The sequence below is a fragment of the Hyla sarda genome, chromosome 8 (genome assembly GCF_029499605.1).
Source record: "Hyla sarda isolate aHylSar1 chromosome 8, aHylSar1.hap1, whole genome shotgun sequence".
Classification (NCBI taxonomy): Eukaryota; Metazoa; Chordata; class Amphibia; order Anura; family Hylidae; genus Hyla; species Hyla sarda.
The window spans coordinates 107,217,439-107,232,426 of NC_079196.1; the positions used below are offsets into that span (position 1 = coordinate 107,217,439).

The 14,988-nt window shown below is 45.5% G+C and overlaps 1 protein-coding gene across 10 annotated transcripts in view; it reads left to right on the top strand.

Annotated features, from left to right (window-relative positions):
* The window catches only part of ADAM23 (ADAM metallopeptidase domain 23), a 276,719-nt gene that overhangs the window by 11,201 nt on the left and 250,530 nt on the right, over positions 1-14,988 (top strand). For all 10 annotated transcript variants that reach the window (XR_008847068.1, XR_008847065.1, XR_008847067.1 and 7 more), the window contains exon 2: positions 9,271-9,500. Coding sequence is in view for 6 of the 10 variants with exons in the window: in XM_056534976.1 (XP_056390951.1) it covers positions 9,271-9,500 (230 nt within the window). In the remaining 4 variants the exon portion in view is untranslated. The remainder of the gene's footprint in view (positions 1-9,270; positions 9,501-14,988) is intronic.

The following is a 14,988-nucleotide window of genomic DNA, read 5'->3' on the forward strand; positions in this document are numbered from 1 at the left end:
GCCAGTAACAATGGTCCTCACCCACCCTGGTAACGTCAGGCTGTTGCTGCTTGGTTGGTATTTGGCTGAAAATAAAAATAAGGGGGACCCAATTCTTTTTTTTTTTTTTATATTTAATTATTTATGCAAAAAAAAAAAAAAAAAAAAGCATAAGGTTCCCCCTATTTTTATTCTCAGCCCAATACCAACCAAGCATCAACAGCCTGACGTTACCAGGGTGGGTGAGGACCATTGTTACTGGCCCTCCCCAGCCTAAATAACGCCAGCCTGTTACCACCTAGGCCCAGGAGTGCCATTTTTGAAGCATCAGGCCTGTTGGTACCGGCTCTTCCCGGCACCCCTGTAGCGGTGGGTCCCGGGTTAATAATTTGGGGTTAGCGCTAGCTGTTTTTGTGGCTAACACTAAGCCCGGCTTAGTAATGGATTCCGTATTTAAAGACAACTTCCACTACTAAGCCTGTAAAGTAAATAAAAAATTTAAAAAACAACACGTTTAAAAAAAATTTTATTCCAAAAAAAAACACTCCTGCAAAAGCCCTCGTTAACCATTTTATTAATCCACAGGATACACGGATCTGAAATGAGAAGTAAAAAAAAATTTTTTAATGAGTTAGTACATTTAGGAGAAAAAAAGTGGTACCATTTTTTATAAACACACACACACACACACATATATATATATATATATATATATATATATGAAATACATACATATATATATATATATATATATATATATATACACACACACACACACACATTTTGGTGTTCTGAAGTGATTTATTCGTTTTTGCCCGTGTGCTAAAAAAAATGGTATTCAAAAGGGATTTATTGGTTTTTGCTTATATAAACCAAATGTGTCATACATAAGCAAAACTAAAGCAAAAAAATAAAAATGCCTACAGAACTTGCTTACCAAAGCAACAATGGTAAATGTCCCCCATAGTGTTCAGAATATTGAGCAGACTAGATGGGCCAAATCTGTTGACACATTCTATGTTTGTTGAATTTCTGAGTTGTTCTTGACATCTTTTCACATTATTCAGCTATAACAAATCTTCCATATTTAATGGTGACAGCCGCACCCATTTTCATAAATGTTACAGAGAGATCATGGCATCCTTGACTATGCCACTTTAATTCCAAAGGGTAGTAACACAATCGCCTTTACCAGTATATAAAGTAAAGGATTATGTCATTTCACTCAAAAACATTTCATGAACTTTAGCTCAGTTTTCAGTCTCAACATCTGAAAAAGGTGAGATAGCAAAGATGACTAGAACCTGCTGATTTTATTCTATTCTTTCAGCTATACACAAAAAGTCAAGAGTTTTGTGCGGGGAAAACAATAGTAATTATCTGGATGATTTAGAGTAACTGTAATTGGTTTCATTATAAGCACCTGTCATTGAATGAAGAAAATTAGCCATGTTCAGACCTTGACTTGAATAGACTACCTACTCTCAGAGTGACAAAGCTTCATGTCTTGTAAAAATGCTCTACCTCGGGTCAGAGCAGGACAGCAGAATTATAGGCGGAAATTTACAGAATAAAAAAATAAATAAATGTTATATTATCTTTGGAAAACGTTTTTTTTTTTTTTTTTTTTAAATCAACTGGTTCCAGAAAGTTAAACAGATTTGTAAATTATGTAAAAAAAAATAAAAAAAAATAAAAGAAGAAAATGGCAGCAGCACACTTGGTCAACAAAATAGAGGCTCTTAGCGCACTTTTTGATCAAAACGTGTGTCCCCCCCCATCCACCATGCGGAGGTGGCCTTATATCAGATGGGACCCTAACACTCACTCACCTCTGCTGGGCAAGAATGCCCTGGAAGGGATAGAATAGGACTGGAGGGGCACATGACAGGGGAATTATGCAGCAGGGATAGGGTTAAATGGAGTTGAGCGGGAAGCTGTTAGAGGAAAGGGAGGAGTTAAGAAGGGGGATATAGGGAAGGAATAGGAAGTTAGGGTCAGTCGGGACGCAGGAAGGAAAGTGTACCCGCCCGCCTGCCCTTGTTTATTGTCACGGCAGCGGTGGCAGGAGAGAGACCTGGAGGTACATGTGGATGGCATGGAGGTGATGGGATACAGTGTGGAGGTGGGCTGGGAGCGGTTCCCAGCCCGATGGAGAAATTCTTCAAGGGGACATGGGTCCCAGGATGGTCGGGGGGCCTCACAAAACGGTGCTCCTGTGCAGGTGCTCACGGCTAGGAGTAAGGGAGGCCCCATTCTAGTTTGGGCTCGGTAACAGTGCCTTCAGGTCCTCCTCCTCATGTATTAGAGACATGTTAACTTATGTTAAATTATGTTTAAGGATGTTTATACAATGTTTATGTATGATGTTCATACTATAGTTGCATTACAACGTTTTAATTGTGTTATTTAATAAAGGGGCTGCTGTGGCCTTGTTACCACCAACATTGTGTCTGTCGTGTTTAAGGTAAGGGGTTGTTATGGGGACAAAGGGGTTGGTGGGAGGTAGGTTACAGCAGCTATAATATCCCCTAGTCATGCAGCCTCTGACTGGTTGACATGTTGGATCCACTATTAATCCAAACCACCTCCTGCGAAATAGGGGAGGGGATGCATGGCTACAGAGGGAGCCACTCCCCCCAAATTGCACAGCAAAAACAAAAAAAAACTAAAATGTAGCCTGCACCTGAAACCAATACATGGGTGCACGCTGCTGTGGCAAGTACAAAACATGCCATTTTCTTTTTTTACATGTTTTGTACTTGCCACAGCAGCGTACACCCGTGTATTGGGTATAGGTGCTGGCTACATTTTTGTTTTTTATTTTTGCTGTGAGATTTGTAAATTACTTCTATTAAAAAATCTTAATCCTTCCAGTACTTATTAGCTGCTGAATAATTCAGAGGAAATTCTTTTCTTTTTGGAACACAGAGCTCTCTGCTGAATCACGAGCACAGTGCTCTCTGCTGACATCTCTGTCCATTTTAGGAACTGACCAGAGCAGCATATGTTTGCTATGGGGATTTTCTCCTACTCTGGACAGTTCTTAAAATGGACAGAGATGTCAGCAGAGAGCACTGTGCTCGTGATGTCAGCAGAAAGCACTGTGTTCCAAAAAGAAAATAATTTCCTCTGTAGTATTCAGCAGCTAATAAGTACTAGAAGGATTAAGATTTTTTAATAGAAGTAATTTACAAATCTGTTTAGTTTTCTGGCACCAGTTGATTAAAAAAAAAAAAAAAAAAAAAAAGTTTCCACCGGAGTACCCCTTTAATCTATTCGAAAAGGAAACCTGGCATCATGGAATAAAGCAGGAACTGATAGATGTATTGGGGAATTTGTCATTGGTTTTATCCTTTTTTGGTGCTAAAAAGTCACACATTTTTGTGCAGTTGGTGAAAAGTTGCCAAATCTTTACGCAACGCATTTAATCTTGAATGTAGGGTGGCCTGGGTATGAATTGCAACTTTTTAAAATTTTTGCAACATTTTTGTGAAAACCCTTATTTTTGTGCAATCTCTCGTCGGCAAGGAACACACTTCGAAATTTGTCTACATCTAAGATACTTTGCTCTTTGTGAAGAACTTGTTTCTTTTCCATAAATGTGGGAGAAGTACACATGACATATGCCCAGGCAAACAGGGGGTAAAAATAACTTGATTTACACAATAGACAATGATAAATTCCCCCCATAGCTTTTTGGGAAAAGTTGTATAGAGGCAGCAGTATCCATTATATCTCAGGACAGCATATTCTCTTTATCCGGGCTGAAGGTGCCCATACATTTCCAATAAATGTCAGCTGACATTTTGTTTAGCCAACAGATAGCTCTTCTGCTCCTTCCATACACATGAACATGTAATTCCATATACCGTATATACTCGAGTATAAGCCGAGTTTTTCAGTTAAATTTTTTGCGCTGAAAACGCCCCCCTCGGCTTATACTCGAGTGAACTCTCCGCCTGTCAATCCCTTCATCAGTGGTCTTCAACCAGCGGACCTCCAGATGTTGCAAAACTACAACTTCCAGCAAGCCTGGACAGCGGAAGTGCATGCTGGGTGTTGTAGTTTTGAAACCTCATGAGGTCCGCAGGTTGAAAACCACTGTGGCCTTCGTCATCATCCAGCCCCCCCCCCCCTTTTGTTTTGTACTCACCTCCCCTCGGCGGGACGTTGGGGTGAGCTGGTCCGGGCCATCTATGCTGCAGGGACCGTCCGGTGGGGATGGTTAGTTGTTGTGGGCTGTCCATTTTCACCGGGGGGCCTCTTCTCCGCGCTTCGGCCCCGGTCCCCGGAGTAGTGACATTTCCTTGATGACGCCGCACAGGGACGTTCATGTGCAAAACAAAAGGGGGGGGGGAATTACTGGATGATGACGAAGGCCGCAGTGGTCTTCAACCTGCAGACCTCCAGAGGTTTCAAAACTACAACACTCAGCATGCCTGGACAGCCGGACATGCTGGGAGTTGTCGTTTTGAAACCTCTGGAGGTCCACAGGTTGAAGATCACTGATAAAGGGATTGACAGGTGGTGATGATGAAGGGGGGGGGATGATGACGGGGTCTGGATGATTACATGGGGGGATGATATATTTCCCACCCTAGGCTTATAGTCGAGTCAATAGTTTTTCCTGGGTTTTTGGGGTAAAATTAGGGGCCTCGGCTTATAATCGGGTCGGCTTATACTCGAGTATATACGGTACATAAACGTTCGGCTCTGCTGTTTACTTGTGTGAATAAGGAGAGGAGAACCATTGCGAGACACCTCTTATGGTGGCTTACTTCCCTAAAAGATAAAAGGGTAGGGCAGTTGAAATCCAACATACCCGATCCTTCTCTCCCCCAACATCAACTGTCAGGGGAGAGTCTGGAGGCCCCCATTTACATTAGAGAGTTGTCTGGTTCCACCAATATTGACAGGGTTGAGTGACTTCTTTGAAAGATGCATGGGGGTCCTTTACAACAGAGGAATGCCAGTGAGTAGTAAAATGTAATTTATAGATTCAGAATCAGTTTTTTTTTTTACCTATTTACTGATAACTTGTAGGGGGTTTGGAGGTAACAGTTTACAATTTTCCCTAAGACACCATCAATAGTTGCTTTCAGCCCAACTCATGTGTTAGCCCAGGTCATTCTGCAGTAGCTTTCTGTTCTGTGTTCATCATTTTATAGGCTTTTATATATTTGGAAATATAAACACTGGGTTGCCAAGGTCTTGGACAAGGTCAGCAGTATAATTATCGTACACATTGCCGACACATTTTATGTTTCTATGTTCAGTAGTGGTCTGCTGTTACTTAGCAGAAAGTCTTCAGCCTATGCCACTTTTCTCATATTATCAGACTTTCATATGAAAGTTTGTAGCAAAATGTAAATAAAAGACATCACGTACTGGTTGGAGGTCCTGCTTACAGACATTGTTATTTGTTGTTGTTTATTTATTTATTATTATTGTGGTTAATGAAAGTTTAGAAGGTTTACATTGCTCAATAAGCTATTTTTGTGGTTCATCTGGTAGAATCCCTTCAAATATAAATACAGTTGAGTAAGACCACACAGTTAAAAGTAGATTCACACGTGTATCATTCAGACCTCCACTGCATAATCAAGTCAAATGAGTGCAGTATTTTTTTTTTGTCTGATCAAAGCCAGTAAAATGCACTGACACCATATCAGAAATCTGACAGACGCCATTTAAGTCAGTGAGATCTTTTGGGCTTCGCGAGGGCCAAAAAAAAAAAAAAAATAGCCTTTGACACAGATGTGAACTTAACCTAACTTGATTGATGAGTGGTAATAACTTTGCAGATTTGTAGGTCATGTTATATAAAATTAAACAATGTCTAAAAAAAAAAACATAGAGATAAAAATATGAGCGGTTATATCAATAATTCGTGGCCTTATACCAGCAAACCAACAGGATTGTACTTATACTTTGCTTTTTAGTCATATTTTCCAATTGTCTGTTATCGCTATATCAAAGACAGATTTGTACTTTAGGGATTTAGGATTTCTATACAATTTTTTTGCATGTGACTTTCATATCTGAAGATCATTCTAGTTGGGTTTCTCCTTTAAGCCAATGCTAATGTATGTATCTCAATACTGATTTTAGCATAATATCAGCTAATGTTATGTCTGGTACAGGATTTATTTATGCAACTGTGTTTGGAAATGACTTTGTTTGCATTAAATACTGTTTTGCTCATCCCATCTTTTTATGCTGTTAAACAGATGGTATATTCTTCACTGTACATTTAACTGACAAACATGAGATAGAAGAAAGAACAGACGAAAAAAGTGATACAAAAGCTGTTCACATAAAAATGTATCCATGTTTCACTGGTTGTTGCATGAAAAAAATCTGTCCATACAAGGCCCATGGACTTTTCCTTTGCCTAGGTATTGTAAGAAATGCTAAAGCACAAGAGCGTCTAAAGATCATCTTAAACAGCTTTCACAAGATAGCCCTAAAAAAGATGGAAAAGGTCACTTGATAGGCAGTGTATCAGTACAGCTGTTGGTGGGTGAGGTTCGTAATGTTGAGTCATGACTTCTCACATGATTTCTTATCTAATCTTGTAGTATTAGGTGGACTAGACATAATGCAATAGAAAATAATGCTGAATAGATTCTGTAAGGACCCTTTGTAAATGTACTGATCCAACAAATTGATGCTTCTGTAGCCTATATTGTAATCCAAAAAAAGAGAAATACAAAGAGCACTGTCAGACTAGTCTGTATGCATAGACGGTCCAGGGATACTCAAATGTGAACAGGACAGCAGCCGGATAACAGTGTGAGAGACTACTGAACGGGGTGCAACGCTAATGAGTGACTAGACGAAGGTGCAGAATTCCATAAAAAAGATAGAAGCTTTGCACTCACCGTTCCTGTAGAATATTTCATACGGGCATTCTGTTCCAGCAGGGAGATTTCATAGATGCGGGGTGCTCAGAGGCAAACAGCCGTTTTCGCACAGTAGGTGTGTGCTTCTTCCGACCTCAAGGCAGAAGAAGCACACACCCCTACTGTGCGAAAACGGCTGTTGGCCTCTGAGCACCCCACATCTATGAAGTCTCCCTGCTGGAACGGAATGTCCGTATGAAATATTCTACAGGAACGGTGAGTGCAAAGCTTATATCTTTTTATGGAAGCCTATATTGTAAGTTTACACACTCAGGTTTTTAATTGCAGTTGTTGGATAAAAATTTTTGATTGCTTTTTATAAATGATTTTCTGATATAAGATGCAATTAAGAATCTGTATTTTTGGTGTTTGGTATTTTTTGACGTTTACCATGCAAGATCATAAATATTACACACGCAGCGATACCGAATTTTTGTTCTTTTTTTGTAAAATGGGAAAATAAGGTATTTTATTTTTTTATTACGGGACAGGATTTTATATAATTTTAGAGACTTTTTTTTGTTTTCATTTTACACTTTTTAAGTCCCCACAGGGGACTTTCATATGCAATCATTAGATTGCATTCACTGTATAATACTATTCCTATGGCATAGAATTAAACAGTGAGATTGGCGATCCACTGATATAGCCTGGCCAAGCCAGGCTACAACAGTGAATCGTGATCGGCTGAAGGAGGCACGTAAGGGTACCCTTCTTTGCCATTTTAGCTTACCAAACCCCAGCTTCTCTGAGTTACCGCAGATGTTTTCTTTCACTTTAGGTCCCGTCATTGGAAGAGTTAAATGACAGGCAGCGGCAGGATCGCCCCTGCCTGCCATATGCAGTGAGTGTCTGGTTACTAATGGTAGGTGACACTCACTGCTCTGAAGCAAGAGCAGCTCCTGTGCTCGCTTTAAAGCCACTTAAGACGTTGGGGTGTACAGGTACGCCTTGAATCCTTAAGTACCAGGGGACGAGGGCATATCTGTACAAACTGCGTACTTAAAGGGTTAAAGGGGTTTTCCAGGTACTGCACTGTGTGTACTGCAGCTTAGTTCCACTAAAATGAATGAGTAAGGCCGGGTTCACACTTCAGAATGACAAAATCCATCCAGAGACTCTGAGTAGGACCGTGCAGAAATTGCCTCCCCCATAGTCAACAACTCTGCAGTGTCATCGCTCTGCTCCATCTGCTTAGGGAGCAGAGAGGTGACGCGAGCTGTCAATCATGCTGAATGGGTGTGATTTAGGGCTGCAATGATTAATCGACTTCATCAATAAAAATTGATAAAGGGAATCATTGATAATGATTTCTGTTATCAAATAATTAGTAGTTAGGGCTGTGACCTTGATCGTTAGGGGACGGGGCATAGAAACATGAAAAACCTCCCCTTGCTCTCCAATTCCTCCCCTTCCTCTCTGGTGCATCCCCTTACCCTCCGATGCCTTCCCGAAGATGCTGCTTCTTCAGCCTGGAGTGCAGTCTGGAGATGGCACCACCTCCTGGTCCTCGGCACCTACGGTCCTGTCATTGCGGGAGCCCCCTCAGTCCGGCCAAAAGCTCCGTTCCCCATTCTCTCTGCAGTGACAGATCTTCCTCCTGCAGGGAGCAGGACACCATCACTAAGGTCTGTGAAGTGCTCCTTCTCCCCTGCAGCGAGGCTTTGACTCCTAGATTGACTTTGCTGTCCCCTCTCTCCCCTCTTAACCCTTCAGGTGCTGTACCTCTCTCTTTCCCCCTGTTAACCCTAATCCCGCATTCTTTTTGTTTTATCTGATTAATCGATTAAAAATCGGGCAACTAATCGATTTTTTTAATAATGGTTAGTTGCAGCTCTAGCGTGATTACAGCCGAGAAGACTTGGAATAGGTAAGTATAGCTCTCTGCCCAGGGGACTAGTTAGCGGGAAGACTTTTAACCTTATATCCTTACTATGTCTGCGGACTGGAAGGTCCCCTGGGGGATGGTGAGGATAAAGTTTTACAATATATAATGCGTTGACACAAAATTCACATCATTGGTTCCCTTTTAATGGAAATAGGGCTGCACTACCACGCGCAGCCCGAGGACATGAATTGTGCTGTTTTTGGATGAAAGTACCTATTATTTTCTAATTCCTGATAACCCTTTAAATGATAGGTGTCAGCAGTATAACTATACACTAGAATATATACAATTGGAGATTTACATCTTCTCAAATGTATATAAATGTACATATCTTGACAATAACTTAATTGCATATGTCATTTATATATTTATATTAAAGGACTCAGAGAAATGTGTATTTTAGGATGAAGGACATTATTGGTGATCTCCGTATAATCTGTTATAAGACAAAGACTGAATGCAGTAAAATGTTTTTTTTTTTCCCCTCTCCACCAGCTCCAAACCGCAATGAGACTGCAGGAGGCAAGGCTGGCACATTGGCAGATGAAGAACAGGCATCACAGCATAACAGCAGCAGTAGGGAAAGTACTAGACACAACCAGAGCAATGAAATGCACAAAGAAATCACACTTCCTTCAAGACTGGTCTATTACCTTAACAAGGAATCTGAAAGTCCATATCACATATTGGATACAAAGACAAGGGACCAGCAGAAGCATAATAAGGTATAGTTACCAACGCGCAAAGGAAAAATAAAGGAAATGTTACTGAGATTATGAATAAAATCTGGTTAGCATATGCTGGTCTACTGTCAAATATCTTGGGTTAAGCAAGTTAATGTCTTTGTTCAATATCACAGTAATTACATAGGCAGACGTGAGGACTGACCCTTTATAATCAGATATACATTGATTTGTAGTATATAGTATCTGAATTCACTCTCATTTCTCCTATGTACATATTTGCCAGAATTACCTTTGCTTATATCCTCCAGTATTAAAGGGGTACTCCCATGGAAAACTTTTTTTTAATCAGCTGGTGCCAGAAAGTTGAACAAAAAAAATCTTAATCCTTCCAGTACTTTTTAGGGGCTGTATACTACAGAGGAAATGTTTCTCTTATGTCACGAGCACAGTGCTCTCTGCTGACCTCTGCTGTCCATTTTAGGAACTGTCCAGAGCAGCATATGTTTGCTATGGGGATTTTCTCCTGCTCTGGATAGTTCCTAAAATGGACAGCAGAGGTCAGCAGAGAGCATTGTGGTCATGACAGAAGATAAATCCAAAAAAAAAGCATTTCCTCTGTAGTATACAGCCCCTAAAAAATACTGGAAGGATTAAGATTTTGTAATAGAAGTAATTTACAAATCTGTTTAACATTCTGGCACCAGTTGATTAAAAAAAAAAAAAGTTTTCCACGGGAGTACCCCTTTAACCCCTTAAGGACGCAGGACGTAAATGTACGTCCTGGTGAGGTGGTACTTAACGCACCAGGACGTACATTTACGTCCTGTGCATAACCGCGGGCATCGGAGTGATGCCCGTGTCATGCGCGGCTGATCCCGGCTGCTGATCGCAGCCAGGGACCCGCCGGCAATGGCCGACGCCCGCGATCTCGCGGGCGTCCACCATTAACCCCTCAGGTGCCGGGATCAGTACAGATCCCGGCATCTGCGGCAGTGCGTGATTTAAATGAACGATCGGATCGCCCGCAGCGCTGCTGCGGGGATCCGATCATTCATAACGCCGCACGGAGGTCCCCTCTGCTTCCTCCGTCCGGCTCCCGGCGTCTCCTGCTCTGGTATGTGATCGAGCAGACCAGAGCAGAAGATGACCGATAATACTGATGTTACGCCTAGCGCTCCGGGTCCCCGCTCCTCCCCGGAGCGCTCACGGCGTCTTTCTCCCTGCAGCTCCCCGGTCAGTCCCGCTGACCGGGAGCGCTGCACTGTCATGGCCGTCGGGGATGCGATTCGCACAGCGGGACGCGCCCGCTCGCGAATCGCATCCCAGGTCACTTACCCGTCCCGGTCCCCTGCTGTCATGTGCTGGCGCGCGCGGCTCCGCTCTCTAGGGCGCGCGCGCGCCAGCTCTCTGAGACTTAAAGGGCCAGTGCACCAATGATTGGTGCCTGGCCCAATTAGCTTAATTGGCTTCCACCTGCTCCCTGACTATATCTGACCTCCTCCCATGCACTCCCTGGCCGGATCTTGTTGCCTTGTGCCAGTGAAAGCGTTTAGTGTGTCCAAAGCCTGTGTACCTGAACTTCTGCTATCCATCCTGACTACGAACCTTGCCGCCTGCCCCCGACCTTCTGCTACGTCTGACCTTGCCTCTGCCTTGTCCTTCTGTCCCACGCCTTCTCAGCAGTCAGCGAGGTAGAGCCGTTGCTAGTGGATACGACCTGGTTGCTACTGCCGCAGCAAGACCATCCCGCTTTGCGGCGGGCTCTGGTGAAAACCAGTAGCCTCTTAGAACCGGTCCACTAGCACGGTCCACGCCAATCCCTCGCTGACACAGCGGATCCACAACCCGTAAGCCGAATCGTGACAGTAGATCCGGCCATGGATCCCGCTGAGGTGCCGCTGCCAAGTCTCGCTGATCTTCCCACGGTGGTCGCTCAGCAATCGCAGCAGATTGCCCAACAAGGACAGCAGCTGTCGCAGTTGACCGCCATGTTACAGCAACTTCTGCCTCTGCTACAGCAGCAACCATCTCCTCCGCCAGCTCCTGCACCTCCTCCGCAGCGAGTGGCCGCTCCTAACCTACGCTTGTCCCTGCCGGACAAATTTGATGGGGACTCTAAACTCTGCCGTGGATTTTTGTCTCAGTGTTCCCTGCATATGGAGATGTTGTCGGACTTGTTCCCTACAGAACGGTCTAAGGTGGCGTTCGTAGTAAGCCTTCTTTCAGGAAAGGCCTTGTCTTGGGCCACACCGCTCTGGGACCGCAATGATCCTGCCACAGCCACAGTCCAGTCCTTCTTCGCTGAAGTCCGAAGTGTCTTCGAGGAACCTGCCCGAGCCTCTTCTGCTGAGACTGCCTTGCTGAACCTGGTCCAGGGTAATTCTTCCGTTGGCGAGTACGCCATACAATTCCGTACTTTTGCTTCTGAACTATCCTGGAATAATGAGGCTCTCTGCGCGACCTTTAAAAAAGGCCTATCCAGTCGCATCAAGGATGTGCTGGCCGCACGAGAGATTCCTGCCAACCTCCAAGAACTCATCCATTTGGCTACCCGCATTGACATGCGTTTTTCTGAGCGACACCAAGAGCTCCGCCAGGAAAAAGACTTAGATCTCTGGGCACCTCTCCCACAGCATCCTTTGCAGTCTTCGCCTGGGCCTCCCGCCGAGGAGGCCATGCAAGTGGATCGGTCTCGCCTGACCCAGGAAGAGAGGAATCGCCGTAGAGAAGAAAATCTCTGTCTGTACTGTGCCAGTACTGAGCATTTCTTGGTGGATTGTCCTATCCGTCCTCCACGCCTGGGAAACGCACGCACGCACCCAGCTCATGTGGGTGTGGCATCTTTTGGTTCTAAGTCTTCTTCTCCACGTCTCACGGTGCCCGTGCGGATTTCTCCTACAGCCAACTCCTCCCTCTCAGCCGTGGCCTGCTTGGACTCTGGTGCCTCCGGGAATTTTATTTTGGAGTCCTTTGTTAATAAATTCAGCATCCCGGTGACCCGTCTCGTCAAGCCGCTCTACATTTCCGCGGTCAACGGAGCCAGATTGGACTGCACCGTGCGTTACCGCACAGAACCCCTCCTCATGTCTATTGGACCCCACCTCGAGAGGATTGAGCTATTCGTTCTCCCCGGCTGTACCTCTGAGGTCCTCCTCGGTCTGCCATGGCTCCGGCTTCATTCGCCCACCCTTGATTGGACCACCGGGGAGATCAAGTACTGGGACTCTGCCTGCCACAGGAAGTGCCTCTCCCCCCCTCCCAGTCCCGTCTTGCAAGCCTCTGTGCCTCCTCATGGCTCCCGTCCTTGTGTCTCCCTGCCCCGTGCCAAGCTTCACCCTCTGCCCCCCCTCCCCATTCCTACTCCTGCTGTACTGCCTGCCATTGAGGAAACCATCCATTCTTTCCCGGTGTCCTCATCCCAGGGGAGGCAGTCACCGGACAAAAAAAAGGGGAGACCTAAGGGGGGGGGTACTGTTACGCCTAGCGCTCCGGGTCCCCGCTCCTCCCCGGAGCGCTCACGGCGTCTTTCTCCCTGCAGCTCCCCGGTCAGTCCCGCTGACCGGGAGCGCTGCACTGTCATGGCCGTCGGGGATGCGATTCGCACAGCGGGACGCGCCCGCTCGCGAATCGCATCCCAGGTCACTTACCCGTCCCGGTCCCCTGCTGTCATGTGCTGGCGCGCGCGGCTCCGCTCTCTAGGGCGCGCGCGCGCCAGCTCTCTGAGACTTAAAGGGCCAGTGCACCAATGATTGGTGCCTGGCCCAATTAGCTTAATTGGCTTCCACCTGCTCCCTGACTATATCTGACCTCCTCCCATGCACTCCCTGGCCGGATCTTGTTGCCTTGTGCCAGTGAAAGCGTTTAGTGTGTCCAAAGCCTGTGTACCTGAACTTCTGCTATCCATCCTGACTACGAACCTTGCCGCCTGCCCCCGACCTTCTGCTACGTCTGACCTTGCCTCTGCCTTGTCCTTCTGTCCCACGCCTTCTCAGCAGTCAGCGAGGTAGAGCCGTTGCTAGTGGATACGACCTGGTTGCTACTGCCGCAGCAAGACCATCCCGCTTTGCGGCGGGCTCTGGTGAAAACCAGTAGCCTCTTAGAACCGGTCCACTAGCACGGTCCACGCCAATCCCTCGCTGACACAGCGGATCCACAACCCGTAAGCCGAATCGTGACAACTGATCTGTTCTATACATAGAACAGATCAGTATTAGAAATCATGGTATTGCTATGAATAGTCCCCTATGGGGACTATTCAAGTGTAAAAAAAAATGTAAAAAAATGTAAAAGTAAAAGTAAAAAAAAAGTTAAAAATCCCCTCCCCCAATAAAAAAGTAAAACGTCCGTTTTTTCCTATTTTACCCCCAAAAAGCGTAAAAAACCTTTTTTATAGACATATTTGGTATCGCCGCGTGCGTAAATGTCCGAACTATTAAAATAAAATGTTAATGATCCCGTACGGTGACTGGCGTGAACGAAAAAAAAAAAAAGTCCAAAATTCCTACTTTTTTAATACATTTTATTAAAAAAAAATTATAAAAAATGTATTAAACGTTTTTTATATGCAAATGTGGTATCAAAAAAAAGTACAGATCATGGCGCAAAAAATGAGCCCCCAAACCGCCGCTTATACGGAAAAATAAAAAAGTTAGAGGTCATCAAAATAAAGGTATTATAAACGTACTGTCACGATGCCGGCTGGCAGGTAGTGGATCCTCTGTGCCAGAGAGGGATTGGCGTGGACCGTGCTAGTGGATCGGTTCTAAGTCACTACTGGTTTTCACCAGAGCCCGCCGCAAAGCGGGATGGTCTTGCTGCGGCGGTAGTGACCAGGTCGTATCCACTAGCAACGGCTCACCTCTCTGGCTGCTGAAGATAGGCGCGGTACAAGGGAGTAGACAGAAGCAAGGTCGGACGTAGCAGAAGGTCGGGGCAGGCAGCAAGGATCGTAGTCAGGGGCAACGGCAGGAGGTCTGGAACACAGGCTAGGAACACACAAGGAAACGCTTTCACTGGCACGATGGCAACAAGATCCGGCAAGGAAGTGCAGGGGAAGTGAGGTGATATAGGGAAGTGCACAGGTGAAGACACTAATTGAAATCACTGCACCAATCAGCGGCGCAGTGGCCCTTTAAATTGCAAAGACCCGGCGCGCGCGCGCCCTAGGGAGCGGGGCCGCGCGCGCCGGGACAGGACCGAGGGAGAGCGAGTCAGGTACGGGAGCCGGGGTGCGCATCGCGAGCGGGCGCTACCCGCATCGCGAATCGCATCCCGGCTGGAAGCAGAATCGCAGCGCCCCGGGTCAGTGGATCTGACCGGAGCGCTGCAGCGGGGAGAGTGTAGCGAGCGCTCCGGGGAGGAGCGGGGACCCGGAGCGCTCGGCGTAACAGTACCCCCCCCTTGGGTCTCCCCCTCTTCTTAGAGCCTGAGAACCTGAGGAGCAGACTTTTGTCTAGGATGTTGTCCTCAGGTTCCCAGGATCTCTCTTCAGGACCACAACCCTCCCAGTCCACTAAAAAAAAAGTTT